Here is a 26,974-nt window from a genome sequence, read left to right on the forward strand (position 1 = left end):
ACCGCGGAAGTGAGGCCTCCCTGCTCAGCTGATCCTGGTGCTAGGAGGCCTCGCTGCTCCGCTGATCCCGGGGCGCGAGGCCTCGTGGCTCCACTGATCCCGGTGCTGGGAGGCATATTACCCTTTTACTATATAGGATAGAGGCCTGGTGCATGGGTGGGGGCCGGCTGGTTTGCCCTGAAAGGTATCCTGGGTCAGGGTGGGGGGTCCCGCTTGGGTGCCTGGCCAGCCTGGATGAGGGGATGATGGCTGTTTGCAGCTGGTCACACACCCTTCAGGGTGGGGGTCCCCACTGGGTTGCCTGGCCAGTCTGGGTGAGGGGCTGAGGGCCATTTTCAGGCTGGCGGGTGACTGAAGCTCCCAACCTCTCCTTTTTTTTCTTTTTTAATTCTGGGATTTATTTACCTTCTATGGCTGTCACTGGAACTGAGAGCCGGCTTTAGCTCTGAGGCTCGGCTCCAGCTCTGAGGCCTCAGCTGCTGAAAGCAGGTATCTGGGTTTGTTTGGGTTCTATAATTGAAACGCTGTTGCAACTCCAGCTCAGCCAGCTGGCTGAAAGCATGGTGTTTGTTTAGCTTCTATAATTGCAACATTGTTTCTTAGAGTGCAGCTCAGAGGCCGGCAGCGGCAGGCAGGGAACCTTGGCTTCCTCCTTCACTAGAGCAAGCAAGCCTCCTGTTCGCTTCAGCTGCCTGGCTGCCGGCCACCATCTTGGTTGGCAGTTAATTTGCATATCGCCCTGATTAGCCAATGGGAAGCGTGTCAGAGGTACGGTTAATTACCATGTTTGTCTATTATTAGATAGATAGTTACCATGTACTGGACACAGAGTAGGTGCTTAGTAATTCCCTCATTCAGTCTTCACAGTGTTTTGAGATAGATAGCATTATCGTTGTCTAAAGATGAAATCAAAGCTCAGAGAGGTTGGGTAACTCAGCTGAAGCCACAAGCTCTTGCATAGCAGAGAGTGGAATGTTTGCTTCAGCGGCCAAGAGCTTCTTTGTCAGCAGGTCCTCTCTGTCTTGTGCTTGGGGAAATGAGGCTGTCTCTCATTGGGCTCAATGCCCAGCAGGCCTCCTGAATAAGCTCAGGCTGGGGCTGCCACCCAGCAGGCCTCCTGAATTAGCTCAGGCTGGGGCTGCTGCTTCCCTTGTGCTGATTCCCCCACTGCAGGACCACAGAGCTACTGCTCACAGGTATCATTCCTCAAAAATGGATTCCTCTTCCAATTCAGGTCCCTTCTGTGATAAAAGGCCCATGACCCTACAATCAGAGAAGCCAACTTGCCTCTCCCCTTCTCATGGCCTCTACTCTCTAGCCTGGGGGCTCTAGGTTATGGTATAAACGAGCACAACAACTTCTCTTTTCCTTCTCTCTCATCCATTTTCCCAAAGGAAGATTGGTTGCTCCCTAAGTACCTCTGAAGACCAACAGGGTGGGACACCAGCAAGAACGCAGAAGACTTAGGTTGAAGTTCTGGATCTGCTGCTCACTAGCTATGTCATGAACTTGGACAAGTCATTTAACTTATATATCAACAGAACAGAATTTTCTTTCCCTATAGTTTCCCTAAAGTAAGTATTGTAATGCTGGCAAATGTAGAATGTGCCTCATGGAAATATTGTGCAGATGCATAAGACAATGTGGTTTTCTTACTTAGCACCATGCCTGACACACAAGACTTAATAAATGTTGGCTGCTATTGTGATCGGTCATCACTGGCTCGGTAACTGGGCAGCAGAGTCTGCAATCAGCTGGTAGGATGGGGTGCGGGCTGTGGATTGTAGCTGACCACCATTTCAATCACCCACTAAACTTTCCTAGAACTTCAGTTCTCAGTTTGTATTCTTTCTTCAGTTCACAGTCATGACTTTTAAAAGACCTTGATTAGGACACTTTTCAGAATATGTAACCTCTTACTCAGTACATTATGTTTCTGCTGGGAGGTAATTGTTGCCATCTCTGCTGGGCTGCACAATTTGAGGAATAATTTGCACAAGCACCAATTGCCACCCTGACCAACACATGAAGCATAATTATCTCTAGTGGAAACTGTGATTGAGCCTGTGAATCGAAGCCTGATTTGCAGGGCTGTAAATGAGCTGCCACCTCTGGAGCACTATGTGCCTGCTAGATGTTAGGGCTATAATCAACCTCAGCCTGTTTCCAAATACTCGTTCTCCAAGTTCCAGTAGGTCAAAAGTCCTCATTCTGGTGTCAAGTTCTGTAGTCTGTGGCTGCACTGAGACCTTCCTAATGTCCAAGACATGACTCATAGTTTTCAAGGGAATTTCCTTTACTGTTTTTGCTTTCTAGTCATAATATAGTAAGTATGATTTGGAGCAATCCATCTGCTACCACTCCCATTTTACCAAAGGAAGATTGGTTGCTCCCTAAGAACCTCTGAAGACCAACAGGGTGGGACACCATCAAGAACCCTGCTCTCCTCACTCAGTGTTTGGCCCAGGAAGATTTAGTTTTATTTGTGGCTGAAGGGGAAGGAAATGGGGGATTCAGGCCTACCTTCTCCTTCATTTGAATGGCCATACACAATAGAATTCATCTCTTGTCCTCACCATGGCCAATATCTGCTCTACACATGGGCCTAGAGGCCAGATTTTGAGTACTTCTGAGAAGCTGATGGCATCTGTGACATGGGAGGTCTTTCATTCTGAGAAAAGGGTATGTATTCTGCCAGCTCTTTGTACCATCTGAAAACATGCTGAGAATCATCTTTGCAGGTCCACAAATGTTATCTGATGAAAAACTTAATTTGAGGCTAAGTGGCAAGAGCATACTAAAGGCTGAGGCAACATGGCCTAAAAGGGCAAAACATGCTGAGTTTGAGCAAAAATACACATTCTACATGTAGTCAGCACTTCGAAAACACTGGAGAGAAAGTAGGCAGAGCTGGGATCAATATTCACAGATAATTCTCCAACTTTATTTTAGCCTCCTTTTTACCTCCTACAGGCCAGTGTGTGTCATAATTACTTTGGCTACACAATCTTTGTTTGTATCTCCAGAGAGACAGCAGTCTTTGAAGAAAGAACACAAGTCCGGAGACAGAAGACCAGAGTCTGGAAGGAGTCCCAAGATGAAGGAAATGTAAAATAGTGGAAAATGCAGGCTTTTTACTCAGTCAGACTTCCTTGTTTTGTTATACACTATCTGTGGACCTTTATAGCTTATCAAAGTCTGTTTGCTTAGTGCAAAATGGAACAGATATATATCCTGTAAGATTGTTATAAAGATCATCAAAACATATGTAAAGCATAAAAAAGCTGGCTCATCTTAGGTATTGAAGAAATGGCAAGTATTAGCATGATTAACATCTGTAAAATGGAGGTATTTAGTAATACCTACTTTGCAATGTGGTTATGAAAAGTAGGAAGAGCTCTGGCTGAGTCGCTCAGTTGGTTGGAGCATTGTCCTGTACACCAAAAGGTTGCAGATTCAATTCCCGGTCTGGGCACATACCAAGGTTGCAAGTTCGATCCCAGGTGGTGGTGTGTATAGGAGGTAACCAATTGATGTTTCTCTTTCACTTCTCTCTCTCTCTCCTTTCCTCTCTCTAAAAGTCAAGAAAAATATATCCTTGAGGGAAAATTAAAAAAAATTAGAAAGAAAAATGCCTTTGGCCTTTAGATGTTTAATAAATGGTTACTGTTGTTAGTTCTGTCTTTGCCAGGTACTACGCCTTTGACCTTCAGCAAAGTCACCTCTGCCACTGGTGAAATGAGGAGTATTTCTACTCTACCCCACTCCCATAAGGCCTGCAGGTGCAGCTGGAGGTAATTACACATGCCTTGCTTGTGTTTTGGAGTTGTGATAACTAAAATCACACAGAACATATTGGAAGGCAGGAATGGGGACAATGTGCTAGAATGAAACACACTGAATTGGGGGGCAAGAGGGTTGGGTTGTACTTTTGGTGCTTGTTTGCTGACCATCGGCAAATCACCAAGTAATCTAATCTTTAGGTGCACGCACTGCTGACCTCTCAACAGCCGTGAGAAATACAAATGTGAGAAATTATCATCCTTATCAATCCTTGAGGGTAAGGCCAATCTTCCCCTTTTCATCTTTAGAACCTAGCGAAGTCCTTGGCATATAGTGGGCACTCTATATTTTTGTTTGTTTAATGAGTTATAAACTGCCCAGAAGTCCTATTTTTAAACATTAATTAACTTTTTGCCCATATACTTATAGCTCTTGGTATCAGTCTTTTTTTTTTGGATAACTGGGTCTGTGTCTCAAAGTGTTTTTATTCCATGCTAACCTTAACATACTCAGAAATGTTATTTGGACATAACTACAAGCAGAAAAAAATTGGCATTAAAGAGAGTAGAGCCCGGTCAGCGTGGCTCAGCTCAGTGGTTGAGCATCGACCTATGAACCAAGAGGTCACGGTTCAATTCCCAGTCAGGGCACATGCCTGGGTTGCGGGCTCCATCTTCAGTGTGGGGCGTGCAGGAGGCAGCCAATCCATGACTCTCTTTCATCATTGATATTTCTAACTCTCTCTCCCTCTCCCTTCCTCTCTGAAATCAATAAAAAATATATTTTAAAAAAAGAGAGTAAAAAGCGGCTCTTCTGTACATGGTAGCACGTTTTCATAACTCAACACCTATCTCTGGTTTGGTTACCCTTCTTCTAGGTTCCCTTTTATTCTATGTACCCATTCTATAGGATTTATCTGGAGTGACGATGGTAGGCATTGCAGAAGCCCCACTTTTAAGATGGCCCTTCATGGGTAGTTAAGAATGTGAGGCCAAAACCGGTTTGGCTCAGTGGATAGAGCGTCGGCCTGTGGACTGAAAGGTCCCAGGTTCGATTCCGGTCAAGGGCATGTACCTGGGTTGCGGGCACATCCCCAGTAGATGTGCAGGAGGCAGCTGATCGATGTTCCTCTCTCATCGATGTTTCTAACTCTCTATCTCTCTCCCTTCCTCTCTGTAAAAAATCAATAAAATATATTTTAAAAAAAAAAGAATGTGAGGGGTAGGATGGGGTGATTACAAAGTCTCCTCCAAATTGGAAGTGGCAGATGCAAAGTGACAGGTAGAAACATGGATCAGGGCACTGGGCTGATGCCCAGCCAACTGAGCCACACCAGCCAGGGCCCTCAGTCATTTTTAATGCTATTTCCCACCCCAAAGTATTTTTCCTCTTTACCTTCCTCTCTTCTGACCCACCCCAAAGCCTGACCAAAGCCTCAGCCAATTACTCCTGCTGAGTTAGGTGTCCCCCTGTAGCCTTCAACTCACTGCACATAATTTCTGGTTTATTTATTTACTGTCAAGTTCTGAAAAGTAGGCCCTTTATCTTGTTCAACATTCTACCCCCAAAGGCCCCAAATAGTGCACCACAGTAAAGATAATGCTCACCAAATGTTTAATTTATTTAGTATACCAGAGCATACTTCTAATTTATTGCATTTTAATTTTTCTCTAGATACTATAATAGCTAAGCAAATAGAGGTACATATCCATCTTTTTTCTTTATACAATAGACAAAAAATGTTGGGAAGCTGTTGACCAATCAGCTATATTTTTCCTGGTACCAGATCATCACATTGCAGAGCTCCCTGGAACCATTAAAGTACAGTATTACTATGCTGCATAATTTGTTTTACATCATGGGATGCAGGGAGCGGCTGTAGGGTTAAGCCTCGGACTGACCTGTGACAGGGCCACAAACAACTCCCAGCTTGGAGGGCAGAGCCCTCCTAGCATAATTAAGCTTGACCTTATAGTCCTCCCTTGCTCCTTCCTAGGTAGTTAATGGGCTGTAGGAGGTGCAGCAAGTGCTGCCAAAACAAGGTGAAACTCACAAGAACATTGTAAACATGTTGACCACTTCTCTTGTTTTGCTTTGTGTGCTCTGACTGTAAAATAAAGCTTTGGCTTGCAGACTGGGTCACTGTTTCCTCATCCAGACACAGTGATCCGACCTAGCCCCAGCTGTATCCTCTTGTCTGTCTTCTTTAACCCTTTTTGGTCCAACCTTGAGGCTGACTCGACAGACCAGGTGCTAGGAGCAGGTCCAACGTCGAGCAATAAGAACATTAAAAAGTTCAACATTCAATCCCGTCAATTAATTTGGACCAGAATGTTTGAATTCCAAAAATAACCACAAAGGGTTAATCCTTCACCACCTCTCCTCAGGCTCCCTGAACCTGGCCAAGCTGGCGCAGCACAATGGGATAAAATACGAAGTTTTTCAAACGATTTTACAAAACCATCAAAACTCTATTCACAAAATCCTACAAGAAAAAGTACCCCAATCTCACAAACACCAATTTGAGTATATTAAATGTAACAAAACATGGCAAGATACAAAACTTAAATTTGAGTTACACAAGTACATCTCCTTGAGAAGAAATAACCCCGCCCTCACCTATAACACTTCAGACTCAATCATTAGCTTCCATAAGGACCGCTCCCCCTCCCCCTCGCTGACCACTTTCCTTCAGCCCTCACAGGGGTGGGTGCCAGCCCTAGCACTGGCTCCTGCCCTAACCCTAACCCTCCTACTGGCCTCGCTCTGACCCTGTTGACCTGACCTGCCAGGACCTCATGGTTCTGCACTTGCCAGTGCTGGGGTTCCTTTTCATGGAGCTTGGCCACAAAACCCAAGATTTCCAATTTGCTGGTTTCCAGGTTTCTTAGGGGACCCAAGAGAATGAACAACCTAGTGGTGGGTTGGTGCGAGGCGCCTGCCTGTAACTGAGGCATTGCTGCTGCATGAACTCTTCCATAATCCTCTTCGGGTGCCCCAAGAGGCAGAGATGTTATCGGCATCCCTGGAGGGCCACACCCGCCACGGACGCAGCATCTCCCAGACCTGTGCCTCCCTGGCGCTATTACCTTGATTCATGTGGATAAAGCCCAAGACCATCATTAAGGGACCCAATCTGGGGCCACCTCCTCCCAGGTCCTCCTCCTCCTCAGGAGGCTTTAGTTTGTTGATCAAGATCTGTGTGGTGCTTGAGGCCCAGCTGTTTTCAGCTCAAACTCAAAGACATACCGCAGATGTCCTGCGGCCGAGCGCTGATCTCAGGGAAAAGATCCTCTAAGTCTCGGATGACGTATTTCCCCATCTCAGAGCGAGGGGTGAGCCTCCTTTACCGGCAGGAACCGCACCAACTCCGCCACCTCGGGTCCCGGGGCCAAAGCTTGGGCTGCTAAGACCCTCGCGCCTTTCCCGGTGAGGCCGGGCTCCGGGGCCCCTCCCACTCGGGACGCCAAGGTTCTCCTGGGGGCTCTCCTGCAGGTGGGGGCCCTCCTGCAGGTGGGGGCCCCGGGTCTCCTCCTGCGAGGCGGTCTGGGCTCACCGTCTCAGCCTGAAGGACGGGGAGACCCTCCTCTCGGGTTTCTGCAGCGTATTTTCGGGCAGCCAGGTGCAAACCCCAGTGGAGGGGCTGGGCAGCGGCTGGGGCGGCGGGAGGAGGACTAGGAAGACGACAGAAGGGGCTTTGTGGCCGCTGGGCAGCGCTTTAGGACGCGGGACGGTGACCGCCACGCTGCCAGCGCCCGAGACTGGCGGGGCGCCACTGCGCAGCCTCAGTCCGCGCCCGCGCGCGGCTCGCGGGGCTACTTCCGGCCAACTGAGGCAAGATGCGGGCCCGGGACGCGCGAAGCCCGCCCCTTCCGGCCCCTCTGGTGGAGGGGTACACGCCTGCTTCTCTGGGTGCTGGGTCGATGGGGACGTGTCCCGTCGGAGCGGCTTTTTAGGCTGCAGAGCCAGAGGGGCGGTTTTCACATGCAGGACAGCGGAGGGGGGGCGGTTTGAACGTCCAAGGAGGAACTAGGGGTGGAGTCCTAGCCATGCCTCTCGGCAGGTGCTCATTTATAAGGGTGTGTACTGGGGACTCTGAGGGATGTACGCCGGCCCCAGTGCAGAGCGCGGGGTGAGAGCTGTAGGGTAAGGCTGTGCTGGCCAGTCAGTGAAGCGCCCTGAACAGGATGCTTGGGCGATTGCGCTCACTCTGAACACGCCGGGGAAATGCTGCAGGGGGACTGAGGCCAGGGGGCGCCTGGACCCGTCTGTGTTTCCCGCCTCCCTCGCGGCCTGTGGGGGATGGATTGGAGTAGGGCCGACCGAAAGCTGGGAATCCAATTTGGAGTATTATTACAGTGCAGAGCAGGAACTGGGTTTTGGCCTGTCCTATTCATTGGTGTATCCTTAGCTCCTAGAACAGTGTCTGCTACGCCGAGGCACTCCATAAATATTGTAAAATAGATGATGAAGGGGTAAGGATAGGAGATTCTACAGGGGTGAAAGAAATGATGAGATATTTTGAGGTACAGCTGGCAGAAATAGTGACTGTTGCAGTGGTTCTCAACCTGTGGGTCGCGACCCCTTTGGTGGTCGAAGGACCCTTTCACAGGGGTCGCCTAAGACCATCGTGCATATCAGATTATTTACACTACGATTCATAACAGTAGCAACGTTACAGTTATGAAGTAGCAATGAAAATAGTTTTATGGTTGGGTCACAACATGAGGAACTGTATTTAAAGGGCCAGAAGGTTGAGAACCACTGGAAAACGGAGCTTTTTTAACCTGATCAAATTTAACTACACCCGTATTTTCTTTTTGCATACTCTACTCTGAGCTTTCTACTTCCTGCCTCTCTTTTTTCCCTCCTCCTCCTCCTCCTTCTTCTTTCTTCTTTCTTCTTCCTCCTGCCTCCCTCCCTCCCTCCCTCCCTCCCTCCCTCCAGGATTTAGCTTAAGTGTCACCATTCCAAAGCCTCCTTAGTCTCCATCATGGAAGTTGTTTATTGCATTCTCTGAATCACCATAGCAATGTGTATTTATTTAACATCCACTCATATAGACCTTATTATGTGCTAGGCCCTGTTGTAAACACTTTTCAAATATTAATTTAAATCTCATTAAGGCCGAAACCGGTTTGGCTCAGTGGATAGAGCGTCGGCCTGCGGACTGAAAGGTCCCAGGTTCGATTCCGGTCAAGGGCATGTACCTGGGTTGCGGGCACATCCCCGGTGGGGGATGTGCAGGAGGCGGCTGGTCGATGTTTCTCTCTCATCGATGTTTCTGACTCTCTATCTCTCTCTCTTCCTCTCTGTAAAAAATCAATAAAATATATTTAAAAAAAATAAATCTCATTAAGGTAAGTACTATTATCATCATCATCCCTATTTTATCAATATGTCTTTCTTATGGCATTTGTGTTTTTACTAGCTATATAATCTTGTTACCTAAACTCCCTGCTTCTCAGTTACCTTTTCAGTAAAATGGGTATAATATTAGAAACAACATTGTAGAGATTATGTGAAATTATGCAGGTAAAGCATTTAACACAGTGCTTGGCAAATATTGAATGTTTGATAATGTTAACTGTTATTTATTACATTTTTTAATATGCTGCTACTGTACTAAGTATTTACATGTATTAACTCATCTACTCATAAAAGCCCTTTGAGGTTAAGTAGTGTTATTCCCATTTTATAATTGAAGTAACATACAAAAATGTTAAGTAACTTGCCCAACATCATATGATTGGCATTTGAACTGTATAGTATAACTCCAGAGATCATGCTTTTAATCACTACATTAACAGGTGTTAATTATTATTATTATTGACCATACTTTGTATTTTAATTATTTTTATGCTGATCTTTTTACCCTCCAAAACAAAACATTCTAAAAACTAGGGCTGTGTCTTTAAGTTTTTAGAGAGCCCCTCAGAGTTGGCACTTAGTATATAATTGTCACTGAATAACTGATGGAAGATTTTACTTTTTTACATAGGAAATAAAATTTATTTTAAGTAAATATGCGACGATTAGGTTTTTCCAGATATAATTACAAACTTCATTTTAAAAACTTCTGAAAATATATACCTATTTATACTGTGTGACTTACAAATTCTGAGTGTGTGAAGCAAGAAAATGTTTATTATAATCAAGCTTGAGGCTATTATTAGCCTCCATTGTGTCAAACATTTTATGTACAGTATAATTTAGTCCTCACAAATCCCTATTAGGAAGGTATTATTATCCTTATTTTACAAATGGGAGAACAGTCACAGAGAGGTTAAATCACCTGTCCCAAACCACCCACCTGTTACGTGCTAGAACGGAAATGAGAACCTAGATCTGTCTATTTTGAAGACTGTACTCATGACTGCCATACTGGGTTGCCTGGTTATCTCCTGAAGGTAGAGAGAACCACTCCCACCTAAAAGGTAGCGCTAGAGATAAAATAGTCCACTTAACATATCTTTTTCATAGAAAGCATTGCCAAAGAGATATGCAGAAGATATATGCAAAAGCTATATTGAATGGAAAAAATTTTGACCAATTAACAGTAATAACTGAATGAATAATGTACCACTACTCATCAAAACAAGAAACAAACTACTGATAAAACATGGATGAGTCTGGCAGACATTATGTTGAGCAAAGAAAAAAGATAAAAAAGGTTACATACAATATGACTTAATCTGATGTTCAAGATAGCTTAAGCTAATCTGTGGTGATAGACATTGGAACAGGAGAGTGGGGCTGCCTGGAAAGGGATATGCATTAAACTTTCTGGGGGTGATGAAAATATTCTGTATCTTGATTTGGGGGTAGGTATACATCACACTGTGCCCTTAATATATATGCATCTTACAGTATATAAATATACTTTAAAAATTATAAAAACAAAAGTTTTTTATTGAGGTGTAATTGACTTATTAGTTTTTGGTATATAACATAATGATTCTCTATCTGTATATATTGCAAAGTGATCACAGTAGTCTAGTTTAACATTTGTTACCATACATAGTTAAAAAATTATTTTGTTTTATGATGAGAACTATGAGGTGTGTATTTTTATTCTTATTTTATAGAAGAGGAACCTGAGGCTCAGGGAAATTAACTTGCCTAAAGTTACCCAATTAATAAATGGAAATGTCAAACCCAGTCTAGATATTTTTAACTGTAAATCTCATAATACTTTCAAGACCGTTGGAGTGGCTTTCAGGTTGTGATTGTCACTGAAATTCATAAGACAAAATAGGTTTACCAGGCATGAGGTTTATGTGGCCTTAAGGGATCCTATATAATAAAGAGGTAATATGCAAATTGACCATCATGCCCTCACACAAGATGCCCCCCCCCCGCCCCGTGTGGGCACAAGATGGCTTCACAAGATGGCTGGCAGGGGAGGGCAGTTGTAGGTGATCAGGCCAGCAGGAGAGGGCAGTTGGGAGGGGGGGCCAGGCCTGCAGGGGAGGGCAGTTGGGAGCAACCAGGCCAGCAGGGGAGGGCAGTTGGGGGCAATCAGGCCAGCAGGGGAGCAGTTACGTGTTGATCAGGCTGGCAGGGAAGTGGTTAGGGAGTGATCAGGCTGGCAGGCAGAAGCGGTTAGGGACAATCAGGCAGGCAAGCGAGCTGTTGGGAGCCCGCAGTCCCGGATTGTGAGAGGGATGTCCGACTTCCAGTTTAGGCCTGATTCCTCAAGGATCGGGCCTAAACTGGCAGTTGTCATCCCCTGAGGGGTCCCAGATTGGAGAGGGTGCAGGCTGGGCTGAGGGACAAACCCCCCCCCCCCCCCAGTGATGAATTTTGTGCAGTGGGCCTCTAGTACAGAATAAGGAGCAGAATAGCATGTTAAACAACAGTGTCATGAAGGCCTTGGACATCCAGAGCCAACATTTAATGTCCCAATCACCATTATGGTCTTTTTGTTGTTTTTTTTTAACTTAAGGGAAACTTTATTTAGTGTTTTATTTTAAAATATGTTTTTATTGATTTTTAGAGAGAGAGGAAGGGAGAGAGAAACATTGATGAGAGAGAGAAACATCGATCAACTGCCTCTTGCATGTTCCTCACTGGGGATCAAGCCCAATGGGGATCAAAACTGGGCATGTGCCCCGACTGGAAATCAAACCAATGACCTCTTTCTACATGGGAGGATGCTCAACCAACTGAGCCACACCCACCAGGGCTAGTCTTTTTAAAGCAATCCAGTTTTAAAATAACTTGAGGTTAGGAGGGAGATGAAAGAACATGAAACCTAACAGAGTCAGGCAGATAAGCGGGAGGATGGTCACTGGACAGGGCGTCCACGTCAGATCCTTGTCCTGGACATGAGGTCACAGATTCTGGTCAGTTTATTGTTTTCTTTAGTTTCTTACTCAACTGTCCTCTCCAGCAAGTGGATGTGCATCTGCTCCCTTCTCAGGCTCACCGGGAAGGCCGCGGCTTCCACTTGGGCCTTGCTGGGGTCTAGGTGATCTCCTTGTTTGTCTACTTGAGTTGCTCTTCTGCGTGGGTCTTCAGCACACGGTATCTCTGGCCTTCTTTCTCAGTTCTCAGTATATAATCCTCAACGCACTTCAGCGATTCTTCATTCTCGCGGTAGCCTTCAGTTACCTCCTCCTGCTTCTCAAACTGCTTGAATCAGAGAAAGACTTTTTTTCATGGGATTCAGATCTGCAGTAAAGTTGATCTTTTTCTTTCAGAACCTTCTGGTTGTGGCTTTGGCAAGTTCCTTCTTTTTCAGAGCCTCCTCCATTGCTTGGGACACAATCACCTCAGATCCATCCATGATTTTATCTGTCTGCAGGTTCTCCATGCGGAGCTCTCCACACCTGCTCTTCAGCAGCAGGGCCCCCTTTTGTGTCACTCCCACTGCCCTTCCCAGGTCCTCCTGGCTATACTGCAGCACGTCCTCAATGGGAGCCCCGTGCTAAGGACACACAGGGTTGGCCCAGCACAGGAACACTCAGAGCTCCTCAGAAGTCACGTTCTACCAGCACTGCCTCAGGGGGACGCCGTGCCTGCAGAGCACATCTGCGCATGCCTGCTGCTCCAGGTAATCTCCCTCGGTGGTGCTAGATCCTCAGCTGGCTCTCAGCAGGGCCCCTCACTCAGGTCCCAGGGGTGCCTGGCCCGGCTGAGGGGGGACGGGGCGGGGAGCGGGATGCGTGTGGTCAGCTGGCCAGGCTGTGAAGGGTGAGGCTGGGGGCTTATGCTGAAGAATTTGTGGCTCCCTCCTCACCTGCTGCTCAGTGGTCCCCACCATGGTCTGTACCGGAGGAGTGTCACCGCTGAGGCGAAATGAGGTAAAAATTCAGTGACTAGGCCTTTAGCCAGGAGGTGCGAAGGATATGAAAGGGGAAGGGACTGTTTTGTCACTTGCCTCTCCCTGGATGCTACAGAACTGCAATGGGAGGGACCTAGATAATCATTTTTTCGGTTTTGATTGTGTCTATGTTGTACTGGATAGGCAGACTGTTAAAACACTCCTGGGGTTTAAGGGGGTCAAATATATGGTAAAGGAAGGAAACTAGACTTTGGGTGGTGAGTAATCAGTAGAATATACAGATGTCAAATGATAAGATACACCTGAAAATTATGTTATTAACCAGTGCCACCCCAATAACTTTAATTTTGTAAGAAAACAGTCCTTACCTAAGCTATTAAAAGGGAGAAACCGTGTATCTCTTTGGCAAGGGGAAGGCAGAGAAACAAACGCTTTGGTGACCATTAGATTGAAACCTTGGGGGGGGGATCCTTGTAGCCTAGAGTCTTTGAAAGCCCACAGTGCTCGGCACAGTTTAGAATGTGGAGAGGGAAGAGGGAGTGACACTGAAAGGGCAGAAGTACAGGATGAATTATCCTGGAAATGTCCGGCGCTGTGGGGATAGAAAAGGTGTGTCTTAGAACAAAGCACTGAACTAGGTCAGAAGACCTGAGTTCCTCTTCACGCTGTGCAGGACTCACCTCTCTGGGCCACTGTATCCTCAACTTGAAGGCCTGACAACCCTTGCTTTGCCCATCCCCACGGAGTTATGTTGAAGTTCAAGTAAGATTATAAAATGCAAACATACTTTTGCAGTGCTTAACCATTAAGTTTAAGAAACAAATATAAAATGTTACAGATTTTTTTTTTTTTCTAAAGAGAAGTGGTAGAAAAATCTCAGTAATGAGTGTGACTGGCCTCTCACGCAGACATTTTGGAATGAGCTTACACATTCCTGGTTGGGGAAAAAAAAAGTCTGGCCAAAAAAGATTAAATAAAGAAATGTCAAGTCCTGACACTCCATCTAAGGCCAGTGAATGCTTTGGTGGGGAGCCAGAGTTATCTTGTTGGATTCCTTCTAAACTTGGCAATAGAGCCCTTGAACTCTTGAGTGCCTTCTCCACACAGATGCTGAGTAACGACTCACCCCAGGTCTGAGTGAGCCCCACACTGCACAGTGCTTGTGTCTTTCCTGTTTCTCCTGACAGTCTTGACAGCCGTGCAGCTGATCTGGCTCAAAGAAGGGATCAGAGGAAGAGCTTTGTCCCCAATCCCTGGGCCTGGGGCAAAATGGAGCCCAGTTCTGTCACAGCAGAATGGGCAGAGGCCACGGGTCCTGTATGTGCGGCTGGTATTGAGGCAGGATAGCTAGGCAGATGATTTGATCTGACTTGGGTAATGAAAATTGTCTGTTACCGTTTGAAGAGCAATTGTGTAAGCAACAGTACTTCTGTGTTGTGCTGCCTGTGACCCACCAGTGTCTGTAACATAACACCCAACCCAGAGGAGGAGCAGAGCTGGCCAGGGGGGAGAGGAGAGATGCAGGGGCACAGGGCCTCCTTTTCCCTCCTCCATTCCCCCCCCCCGTCACCCCCCCCAAAAAAAAACCTCGAAGGAGAGTTGGCGAGAAGGCATTTGCCACCTGGACACAATGAGGCCCAGTGCGAGGGCAGGCATGGGGCTGGCCTGCAGCCAGGGCCCTGGTCTGAATGGCTGTCACCAAGGGACTGCCAACAACCCATCTCTATCCCCGTGAGGCTGGGCCAGGGCCGGGGTGGGGGGCCCACTATCCTCATCTCGGAGGCCCAACTCACACCATTCGGTGGCCGTGATCAGAATGCCAGGGACACAGGGGCTTTGAGCAGCTGAACAGAGCCGTTTCCCCTCTGCGGCCGCCAGTTCATTTGGATTAGAGCAGGCTCTCCGGAGTCCCTTTGTTGGCTGCTTGTTATTCTGTACGCACTGAGCACTGTGCATTCATCTTTATTAGTTCTAATTGCTTCCCTATTCTAATGGGATCTTGATATTCCCATACAATTGAAAGGAAATGTATTCATTAAAATAATTCTTCTCCTAACTGCTGCTTCAAGCTGCTCCTCTAAGTGACATTGTCTCTCTAGCCACAGCCTGCTGAGGCCTCTTATTAAGACCCTCGTCAAAAGCCAACTTTGGGCAGCAAACTTTCCTCGCAGGAGTTTCCAGACACTGAAGAGAGGGCGCTTTTTAATCGGCTCACACACTGAAGTTGGAGGCCAGCTGGTGTAATTGGGGGTGCTGCTCCAGCGGGCTGGGGGAGAAGGGCTTGCCTGCAGCCCTGCCTCCCACAACAATGACCCCTTTCTGCACACCAGCGGGCTGATTTAGACAGGGCTTTCTCCCCTGTCCTCAGTGTGAAACTTTTTTGTTTATGCCACAAGCAGTTACTAGGTGTGTTCTAAGTGCAGGGCGCTGAGTAAGGTGCTGTGGGAAGTGTGAAGACGGAGCTGTAGTCTCAAGGTGTTTATGGTCTCCGTGGGTGGCTCCCAACTCCTGGTCCCTAAAGTTAGGCAGCAGAGAAAAGGCTGGGACTGCTCCACTCTCAGTATTCCAAATGCTTAATAGGATAGAGAGCTTAGAAAAGCAGGCTGCTATTTCATAAATGTGTGTGGTTTAATAAACCGAAATCTTTCAAGCCATGGGATCATAGGGGTAGTACAAGAAGTATCTTTGGGACATTGGGAACCATCGATCTATTTGGGAAATAAGCCATAATAAAAAAGAATGACTATGTAAACGTATGGTCTTTACATGTGTGGTATAAAGTGCATCAGGAGTTTGGAGGAGTGTAAGGGAGCGTGCGCTAGGCGCTATGCTGTCTCTTGAATCTCATTTAATCCCTGTGACAGGCCTGTGAGAGAAGCATAAGTATTCCCATTTTACAGATAATAGCTAAGAGAAGTTAGGTAATTTGTTCAGTATCAACAGTTGGAGTCGGGATTTAAACGCCGGCCTTCTGATTCTAAAGCACAGGCTGTTCTCACGGCATCACGCTACCTCTCACGTCGTATCTGTCAGGGGCCATCAGAGGAAGTTTAATGTGGAAGGTGGTGTTTGAATCCCTCGAAGCCTTTAGGGACAGTGGGCTGTCAGCAGGTAGAGAGTGGGGTCCCCAGGAAGGAAGAGTCTGATCATAAGCACAGGGTCTGGAAGAACCTGGCAGAGTAGGAAATGACAGGATTCCAGGTGGCCCAGCGACCGGAGAGTGTGCAGAGGAGCAGTGGGAGGGAGGCAGAAAGGCTTGTGGGGCCGCGTTGTAAAGAGCCTCGCCTGCAGGAGTGTAGATGTTGCACTATAGGTACTTCTCCAAGGAGGATATTTGAGCCTCCGGATAAACACAATATTTCTTTCAGGAGCCTCAATTTTCCTTAAGGTGAATAATTTTAAACATCTTTATATTAAAAGAAATTCAGATATATTATGGAATAGAATGCAAAATTCTCATGAATTTTTAAGAGAAAACAGAAGATTTCAAAGAGAGCTTGGGTGTGCCGGCAAGAGCCTCAGGCTTCGCAGTCCCTCGGGGGGACTGAAGGCATTTCTTTTGTCTCTGCTGGTGTATTTCAGCGGGAAAGTTTGAGAAATACTGAATTTGAATAAAAGGTTTTGATCCCAGGTATAAAATGATTAGGTATATTTCAAGAAGCGTGTCAGGGGCTTGGAAAAAGGGGTGGACAGGGCAGGGACTGAGGGCAGGAGGCCAGAAAGAGACATAAAGGGCCCAGGGGCTGCCTGGCCTCAGAGCCCACCTCTTTGCCTTGGCCTTTTTGGAGGGGCCACCTAACAGATACCCCGTCCTGGAGCTGCTCCTCCCTTTTAAGGAAGGACTGGGATGGCCCGGAAGGCCGTAGCAGAAACAGCCAGGGCAGGGCCTGAGCGGGGCCTGGGCCAGGAAGGGTCCTCCCAGAGAACTTGCATGCCCTGGCCACCTCACCTGCCCTGCTGCCAGCTGACCACTGCCTGCTGACTACCTTCAAGCCCAGCAGGTTTGTTAGCTTACCTAGCAGACGGCACGTGGTTGGACCAATGATTCTGTTGAGTTGAGGGGTGGCATGAGGCAGAGAGGCCCTGCCTTGTTGCGGCGTCCTGCCATCTTATGGTGGTAGGCAGGGCTGTTGTGCCTGGCATGGTGGCCAACAGATACCTTGTGGTTGGGAGACTCAAAGGGAGGAAGGAGAGAATAAGGCAGCTCATCTTAGGACCAAGGCTGAGCTTCACTTCTTAATCGTCAGAGGGTGGAGATAGCCTACCTTAGGTAGCCAGATTCTCCTTTTGGATGGATGATTTTTTTTTTTTTAAGATCATTTAGAATTTGTCTCTTCAAAAATATATTTTATTGATTTTTTATAGAGAGGAAGGGGAGGGATAGAGAGTCAGAAATATTGATGAGAAACATCGATCAGCTGCCTCCTGCATGCCCCCTACTGGGGATGTGCCCGCAACCAAGATACATGCCCTTGACTGGAATCGAACCTGGGACCCTTGAGTCCGCAGGCTGATGCTCTATCCACTGAGCCAAACCGGTCAGAGCTAGAATTTGTCTCTTGAAGCATTTTTAAAAGCATCAAAACATTCCATAGTGCTTTATTTTTTTCCTAATTTAGAAGGGACTGTTCGTTGTAGAACACTGAAAAAATTCTGATCATCAAAAAGAAAGAAACAAAAAACACCCTTAACCCTACCACTTAGGAATAATCATAGTTAGTGAATATCTTGATGTGTATCCTCCCTCAATTTTTATAAGCACATCCATTGTTACTTTTAATGGAGTCATCTTGTATCTACTGCTTATATGTGCATAATATATTTCTTCACATACTGTGAATCTCCTAAGATACTAATAAATATTTTTCTATAATGTAATTATTTGTGGTTGAAAATATTCTACAGACTCCATGTCACCTTTAATGCTTATTATTATATACTAGAGGCCTGGTGCATAAATTCGTGCATGTGTGGGGTCCCTTGGCCTGGCTGGTGATCGAGGCCTGTAGGGGGTGGGGGGCCCAGCTGGCCAGGAGCAGGGACACCAGGAGGATGGCCGGCCGGAAGGAGGGGCCATGAGATGTTGGCTGTGGGAGCGCACTGACCATGAGGGGTCAGCTCCTGCGTTGAGTGTCTGGCCCCTGGTGGTCAGTGTGCGTCATAGCGACTGGTCGACTAGCCGTCCGGTCGTTTGGTTTTAACAGTCACTTAGGCTTTTATATAGATTTAGGTTTTCAGTTTTTTATTGTTAAATATGGTGTAACTTACTTGTGACTAAGTATTTCACAAGCCAATCTTGCAAATAATATTTTCTTTTATTTTATATTATACAAATAATAATTTCATTGCAGAAAAATAGAGGTTAAGACAAGAAAAAAATTAAGCACCTGTAGTTCTACCATCCAGAAATCATATCTATTTACTTTTCAGAGCCTATCCTTACAGATTTTGTTCAGTGCACATATTTATATCCATATAAATATGTGCACTGAAAAAATTTACATCCATACATAAATATATGCACCAAATAAAGTCTGTAAGTTTTTTAAAAAATATGTTTAATTGATTTTTTACAGAGAGGAAGGGAGAGGGATAGAGAGTTAGAAACATCGATGAGAGAGAAACATCGATTAGCTGCCTCCTGCACACACCCCACTGGGGATGTGCCCACAACCAAGGTACATGCCCTTGACTGGAATCGAACCCGGGACCCTTCAGTCCTCAGGCCGACGCTCTATCCACTGAGCCAAACCGGTCAGGGCTAAAGTCTATAAGTTTGGTATCGTACATTTTTATTAAAATGAGACTTTTTACCAACCGCTTTTTCTTTCTAATATATATGACTATTTTTATCATTAAACAGTGTTCAATATTATTTTATTTCTTTCTAATAATACATTGTATAAGTGTACAAACATTTATTGATCCTATTGCTGTCCATTTGAGTTTTTCTTGGAGCCTTCTTCTTTTTGTTATTTTTTTTGTAAGAGTTCTTTAAATATTAAGGATATTAAATTCTTTGTCATGTTGCAAATCTTTCCTAGGTAATTATTTTTCTTTGAGTTTTGTTTAAGGTAAGTTTTTTTTCTTTATTTTGTAATTATAGAAATAAAATGTAATCATTGTACAAAACTTAGAAAGTAGAGATTAAAATAAATAATCCTAAGTCCCCCCTCCCCCAATTGGAGATAACCACCATTAATATTTTATTTATCTTTTAAAAAATATTTTTGGTTAATCCTCACCAGAGGATATTTTCCCATTGATTTTTGGAGAGAATGGAGTGGAAAGGAGGGGAAGAGACACAGACAGAGAAACATGTTTCTCTCTCTCATCAATTGTGTTGCCTCCAGCATGCACCCTGACCAGGGGCAGCATACAACTGAGGTAGGTGTCCTTGACTGGTATCAAACCTGGGATCCTTCAGTCCTCTGGCTGACCTCTATCCACTGAGCCAAACCAGCTATGGCCACTATTAATATTTTAGAGTATGTCTTTTTAGATTTTCCTATTTCCCAGTATATGTAGGAATATGGCCATATAGATAAGATTCCTAAAAACCAACAAAATTTAGATTATATATTTCTGACCTACTTTATGCCCTAAATCCATTTTGAAAATCTTTCATGTCAACACAAATGAGTCAGTACCATTATGTACTAGAATAATTTTAAAAATAGACAATATTTTCACATAGTTCAAAAATCAAAACAATATAAAGGAAGCATACATTGAGAATCCTTGCTTTCACCCATGTTCCCCTTCAACTGGTTTTCTAATTTTTCTTCCCTGAGGTCACTGCTTTTAATAGTAACAGTGCTCCTTTTTGAAAATACAAGCAAATGCAACTATATATGCCCTGTCATTTCTTACATAGAAGTTAGCACACTATATACATTATTAGTTACCTTGCAATTTAAAAGTATATAGTGGAGACTTTTTTACATAAGTACATAGATAACTTCCTGGTATTTAATGATATGGATGGACCTTAATATCTAACCAATTCCATATAATTGGACATTTGGGTTATTTCCAAATTTTCACAGTTATAAGCAGTGCGATAATATATACATATGTCATTTCTATATGTACGCAAATATATTTGCTGGAAAAATTCTGAGGGTGGGGTTGATGAGTCAATCGGTAAATATGTTAGTAACTTAATGGAAAATGCCAAATTGTCCTTCATTGGGGTATACATTTTGTATTCCTACCAGCAGTGTAGAGGGTACCTATTTCCCTACAACTTCCCCAAATCAAGTGTATTTTGGATATGTGTAAATGTTAGATGACAAATGGGCATATCACTGCAACTATAATGTGCATTCTTCTTATTGTTAATGAAGTTGAAAATTCATATGCTTCAAAGCCGTCTGCATTTATTTTTTCTGAAAATTGCTATTTTTCCTTTGTTGAGTTATTGGTCTCCTTGACTTATAGAAACAAATTATGTATTAGTGATTGACCCTTTGTAAAATGAGTTGTGATTTTTTTCTTCCAGTTCACCATTTGCTTTTTAAAATTTGTTATTAGTATTTTTTACTTAGCTTATGGTGCTTTTGCCATGCAGGAGTTTCAAGATTTTTATATAGATGTATTTATCAGTCTTCTATTATATGATTTCTGGACTTTAAATCAATTAGAAAGGTCTTCACTACTCCAAGATTATAAAGGACTTCTATTATTCTTCTGATAATTTTATGATTTTCCTTTGTACATTTAAATCTTTGATTCAGTTGACGTTTATCGTGGTGTACTCCGTGAAGTATTGGTCCAGCCTCTATATTTTACCAGTTAGTGAACACCATTTATTTAAAAGTCTGTCTTTGCACCCTAGATGGTAGTCCAGTGGTTAGAGCATTGGCCCATGCACTGAAGGATCACGAGTGCAATTCCCAATCAAAGGTACATACCTGGGTTGCAGGTTCGCTTCCTGCCCCTGGTCAGGCCATGTGGGAGGCAACCAGTTGATGTGTCTCTCTCACACTGATGTTTCTCTCTTCCCACTCCCACCCCCCTGGCTCCCTTTTACTCTCTCTAAAAAGCAATGGAAAAAATATCCTCAGGTGAGAATTAACAACAACAAAAAAACTCTGTCTTTGCCTCACTGGTTTGATATTTATCATAGTCCATATTCTCATATATATTTGGGTCTGTTTCTGGGCTTTATTCTATTCCATTGGCCTGTTTATCTATACAGCATCATTTCTGGTGGCTGCATAATATTGCTTCTTTTGCATATAGCTTAATTTATTTTTGTTAAACATCTAGGTTGATTCCAACTTTTCAGTATTCCAAAGAGTGCCTCAGTGAATAAAATCCTTGCACATATTTTACAGGCACGTGCATGTGTAGTGGATCAATTCTTTTCTTTGGATAAAAAATGTTTATACACAGAATTACTGGGTCAAAAAGTATGTGCCTTCTTCGGCTTTTTTTTTTCATACATATTGCCAAAATGTCTTCCAGAAAGATTGTACCAATTTTCACTCCGTCCAACAGCAATATGAGTGCTGATTTCCCCTCACCCATGCCAGCTCTCAGTATTATCATTCTTTTTAATCATTGCCAATCTGATCAACAACAAAAAAAGTGGTCTCTCATTGCTGTTTTAATTTGCCTTTCTTTGAATGCTAGTGAGGTTGAATATTTTTTCAATTTATGGTGGTTTTTTGATGTACAGAAGTTTTTAATTTTTTATGTAGTCAAATCTATCAATCTTTTCCTCTATGGTTTCTGCTTTTGTTGACATGTTTAGAAAGTCCTCCCCCATCTTAAGATTATAAAATATTCACTTATATTTTCTTCTAGTACCTTTATGGTTTCATTTCCATTTTTATCCATCTGGCATTCATTTTGATGAATGGTGTGAGTGGGAAATAACTTGTATTATTTATTTATTTATTTATCAAATGGATACCTTGTTCTTTCATCACTGTTAAGAAGTGTGTGTGTGTGTGTGTGTGTGTGTGTGTGTGAGAGAGAGAGAGAGAGAGAGAGAGAGAGAGAGAGAGAGAGAGGCTATTCCTAAAATGAACAACATATATAGCTGGATATCGAGGGGGTAATCTAGCTTTAGACTTTGGGTCATCAATAGAAATATCAGTAACTGTACTAAACAGATAGACACGGCATTTTCCAACATATGTAGACTTTTGGGTCAAATCAACTGACATTTGACATTCAAAACCCAGCATTGCAGCTCAATGCTGTACAAGTTTGAGTGAGCCCATGATCCTTCTTGAGTCTTGGTTTCTTCTTCTGTAAAATGGGGCAATAATACTTATATCTCTTAGCTCTGTGATGAGAATTAAACAAGGTAATGTTTGTAGCAACTATCAATGTATATCTTAATATCTTGGGCAGTTAATGCACATCACTTGCCCTTCACACTGCAGCCCTCTCACTCCCCACCCCTTCAAGAGATCCCCTCAGGCCCTTTCTATAAATAGCTTATGCTGGAGAGGGGAGGGGTTGAGTGCTGTTTGCTTTTTATAGGTTTTCTATCTTTACACTTGTGATCAGACTCTCATTTGTTATGTCTTGCTGCTTTTAGTGTCTTTTCATTAGTAGCCTTTCTCTCCCTCTTCTAAATATGCTGCTTTTAATGGATACCAGCTAGGAAACCAGACAACTGGATTGTTAGAAGTATATATAAATTAAGAGTAACTGGGACCTAAGTGAGGTCCTGGGGGGCTCTCCTGTTGTATAATGTAGTGGTTCTCAACTCTGGCTGCACAATTAGAATCACCTGGGGAGTTTTTAAAGCCTATCCACTCCTGGGTTCTACCCCAGACCAATTAAATCAGAATCTCTGGTGGTGGGGCCCAGGCCTGGGTGTGTTTAAGCTCTGCAGGTGATTCTAGCATGCATGCCGGGCTGAGAACCATCGATTGAGTGCACTGGCTTTGTGAGATCTGTATTCACACTTAATGGTTGGTCCCCTCTCTGGTTCTCTCTCAAAATGTGCCCTAAGTTGGGGAGGTCACTCTATGGAGCAGAAGGCCATATGGTAGCAATGTCCGGGATGTTCAGAAGGCTGCTGGGCTTGCTAAAGAGAGCAGCTCCAAGTCTCAGGTCTTTGTTGCTGTGTAGGTCACATTCCTATGGACCTTTAGAAATGTTGTTGTCAGTTTCTCTTCAAAAGACAGAGCTGTCCCAGTCCCCTCCCAGGCCTGTCTTCTGCCTCTAGGGGCTTCCTGGGACCACCATGGTTTTGGGAAGAGCAAGAGGTGGTGAGAAAGAAACCTTGAGAAAATACCTTTACTTTTTATTTCTATTTCGTTTATTCTTTTCTCTTGGCTCCTTTTCTGTCCCCCAAAGTACGTTTAGGAGATATGTGATACATGTCAAACCTGCTTGGTTCCCAGCTTTGGTGGATCCATTTTATCCAGGGATGGAGGCACTCCAAAAGGCAGGCTCGCCCTAACCTATTTGGCTCAGTGGATAGAGCGTCAGCCCTTGAACTGAAGGGTCCCACGTTCGATTCCAGTCAAGGGCGCGTACCTCGATTGCAGGCTGATTGCAGACTTGATCCCTGGCCCTGCAATTGCAGGAGGCAACTAATTGATGTGTCTCTCTCACATCGATATTTCTCTCTCTGTGTGTGTCTCTCCCCCTCCCTTCCACTTTCTCTAAAAATCAATAGAAAAATATCCTTGGTTGAGGATTAACAACAACAAAAAAAAGGCAGACTCACTGCCACCAACTATTGGTAGACCCACTTTGTCACCTGGCAAAATAGATACAGGTGTGCTTTATACAACCACAGGATGGGTCCCAACAATATGTCTCTCTGCTACAAGATCAGCCTTCATCTCATTCTCAAGTTTTGATAACTTGACTGTGGACTGAGGCTCCTTCTAGGTTTCTCACCCGATTTATCTAAAACTAGGGCCTCCCTGGTTCCAGGAGACCCTGTGGGGAAGAATTAAACCAACTCCTCCAAGCTTAGCAAGGAAAGGAGAATCTTTGTGGAAAGAGGCGACTGGAATTTTCCTTTGGGATTTCTCATCATTGACATTAGTCAGTGTCCCCACCCTCCAAAACACACACACACACACACACACACACACACACACACACACACACGCTGAGACTAGATCCTTTAGACCAAACTTCACCACAGTTTGGAGCTAATAAAAAAAGAAATAAACAGAGAGAGTAGCATGACTCCATATGATCTTGTTTACAGATGTGACTTGATCATGAGGACTCAGGGCCTGCCTTATTCTAGTGTGGAGGCTGCCTTGTGTGGTCAGAATCATCACAGCACCCAGCCTCAGGGCAGAAGCCTAGACAATTACCCTCTTGAAAGTTCAGAAGGATCCCCTGAAAGGATGAAGCTGAGGAGATGAAGAGTTCCCCTTCTCTCTGGTGCCACCATCTGAATTCCAGTTTTCTGTCTGAGAAGCTGCCTCTTCCTCATATGATTGAAATAATTGCTCATTTTTGTAGGAAATAGGACCTCAGATTCAAGTAAGGTTTTGTTGATCATTAAGGCTGCACATGGGAATGAAGGAGGTGGGCACACAGCAGCTTACCTCAATGCCTTGACTGGTCTTTCTAGAAGTATGGTATGCATCTACAAAAGACAATGGTTTTTCTTTAGCTATGCTCAGTCAACAGGTGTAATGTCATAACATTGTGAAGTACTCTGATGTTGAATCATGATGGAGCCATAGGTGAGCCATTTGAGGGTTATTTATAGAATGCTGAGGATCTACTTTTCAAAGAGGTCCCAATAGTTGTCCAGGAAGAGAAAAATACAAGGGTCTACAGCTTGCTGAAACTTTTTCTCTACCTGGAAGTCTATGTGACATAGCTCTGCCTATTTTGCTGCTGATGTCTTCACCGTCTTCAAGAGAGACCTCACCCCCACACAGCAGCGAATGGCCTTACCCTACGGCTCTAATCATACAAGAAAGTTGTAAAACACAACAAAACATTGGAGTTAGAGTGTGATGTGCTGATAGATTTCCCCAATGCTATCTGTCTGGTCTGTGTTCCTGGAGGTTGTTTGGCTATCATCCCGTCTTCCTTATCAGCTGGACAACCTCATAAATTCTGGGCCACTGGTCCTCAATGGAGTCAGTGCTGCCCCTAGAGGCATTTCAGAAATGTATGGTTTGTTTATATTTGTTGCATTGATAGCAGGGGCACTACTTGAAGGCAGAGGGGATCAGATTTCTTGCTTTAAGTGGGACAGTTTTGTCCTGCACTTCATGTGACATTGTATGCCCTACCAGACATTCATAGAAAGAGAAAATCTCTTTCTATTGGTCTGAGCCTAGAACTTCATTCCATTTTGTGTATAGCACAAAAACCTTTTTGCACAGTTCTTTTAAAAAATTGATCTTAGAGAAAGGCAGAGAGAGAGAAACATCAATTGGTTGCCTCCTGTACCTACCCCAACCAGGGATTGAACCTGCAACCTGACTCTGTCCCCAGGGACACCAGCTCTTACTGTAGGCAACTGGCAAAGGGTAACACTGTTTCCTGTGGGTCTTTGGCAGGGTTTCACTCTGAGCTACTGCATCTTCTTTCATTCAGCAAATATATTTTGAGGTCTTTGTGCCAGATACTGAGGTGGAGGGAGAGCAACAATATATGGGCCCCACCTTCCAGAGACTCCGATTTAGGACAGAGGACTGGCTTTTACAGTAAAGTGTAGAAAGAGCTGTGACAGGAAAATACAAAGGCTCTTGGAGCCCAAAGGGAGGGGTTGTTGATCCAGATTGGGGAGAAGAAGGAAGCCTTCCTGGAGGAGGTGTTACCTGAGCCTAATCCCAAAGAGAGGTCATGATTTAGCAGTGACAGTGGATGACTATGTTAGTCAGGGTCCCAACAGGGAATGATATGACACACAAGTTAGGATACTTTGAGGAGGGTTAGGCACAGACAGGTTATTTGCAAAGATGTGGGTAGCGGATGGGGAAACATCACCCGTTATCACAGCAAACCAGGGCTTAGCAGCAGCAGAGCTCTCACCACCCCTGGGCCAGAAGAGTGGGAGGGGCTACTGTACTCTGAAGGAGAGAATATTTAGCCTTGACAGAAAGAGTAACCTTCTGTCTGGGACCAGCCAGCCTGATACAACCTACAGGGAGTGAATAAATACCTGGGCCCCATGCTCTCCTATCCTTCAGTCGCTGCTGGTGCTCCCCATTGGCCAAACCCAACCAGAAGCCAGAAGGCCCTGGAATTTGTTTATGTGATCTGTGGGGGGCAGTCTCTGGGGCACAGAGTAAGGCAGAGAGTGAATCTAGAGGGGCAAACAGACCTACCCAGCACACTGGGCTAGGGGAGGCATTCTGGAGAAGAGCTGTTTGAAGGCCGGGAGGTGTGGGAGGTCACGGTAAGCTGGGGAGATGCATATCTTTATGGCTGGAGCTCAGAGGGAGTAGGGGTTATAGTTGTCCATCATGAAAGGCCTTGCCTGCCTTTCTGAGGAATTTGAAAATGTATCCTAAAGGCAAGGGGAGCACTGAAGGATTCTAGGCAGGGAGTGACATGATCAGATTTGTGTTTTAAAACGGCCACTCTAGCCCTGGGGTGCAGATGGTCTAGAGCAGGTGACACGCGAACTCATTTTTTTTGGTTGATTTTTCTTTGTTAAATGGCATTTAAATATATAAAATAAATATCAAAAATATAAGTCTTTGTTTTACTATGGTTGCAAATATCAAAAAATTTCTATATGTGACCCGGCACCAGTGTTAAGTTAGGGTTTTTCAAAATGCTGACATGCTGAGCTCAAAAGGTTCGCCATCACTGGTCTAGAGATATCTTTTCAGACTGGAGATGGTGAGGCCTCAGTCAAGGCAGTGGCAGTGGAGAAAGAAAGAAGTGGATGGATTTGAGACATTTTTAGGAATGAGACTCAAAATGTGATGAAAG

General features: G+C 44.6%; 1 protein-coding gene across 1 annotated transcript in view; it reads right to left on the reverse strand.

Moving 5' to 3' along the window:
* Nucleotides 1–6,254: 6,254 nt before the first annotated feature.
* MAGEF1 (MAGE family member F1) overlaps nt 6,255–26,974 on the reverse strand; it is a gene marked incomplete at both ends in the record, with an annotated part of 78,171 nt that continues 57,451 nt past the window's right edge. The window contains 10 exon segments of the mRNA XM_081085966.1: nt 6,255–6,268; nt 6,569–6,679; nt 6,682–6,796; nt 6,799–6,982; nt 6,984–7,009; nt 7,011–7,048; nt 7,051–7,121; nt 7,123–7,272; nt 12,278–12,420; nt 12,560–12,715. Coding sequence (XP_080942092.1) covers nt 6,255–6,268; nt 6,569–6,679; nt 6,682–6,796; nt 6,799–6,982; nt 6,984–7,009; nt 7,011–7,048; nt 7,051–7,121; nt 7,123–7,272; nt 12,278–12,420; nt 12,560–12,715 — 1,008 coding nt within the window.

Source organism: Myotis nattereri (genome assembly GCF_964212035.1).
Source record: "Myotis nattereri genome assembly, chromosome: 3".
NCBI classification, from domain to species: Eukaryota; Metazoa; Chordata; class Mammalia; order Chiroptera; family Vespertilionidae; genus Myotis; species Myotis nattereri.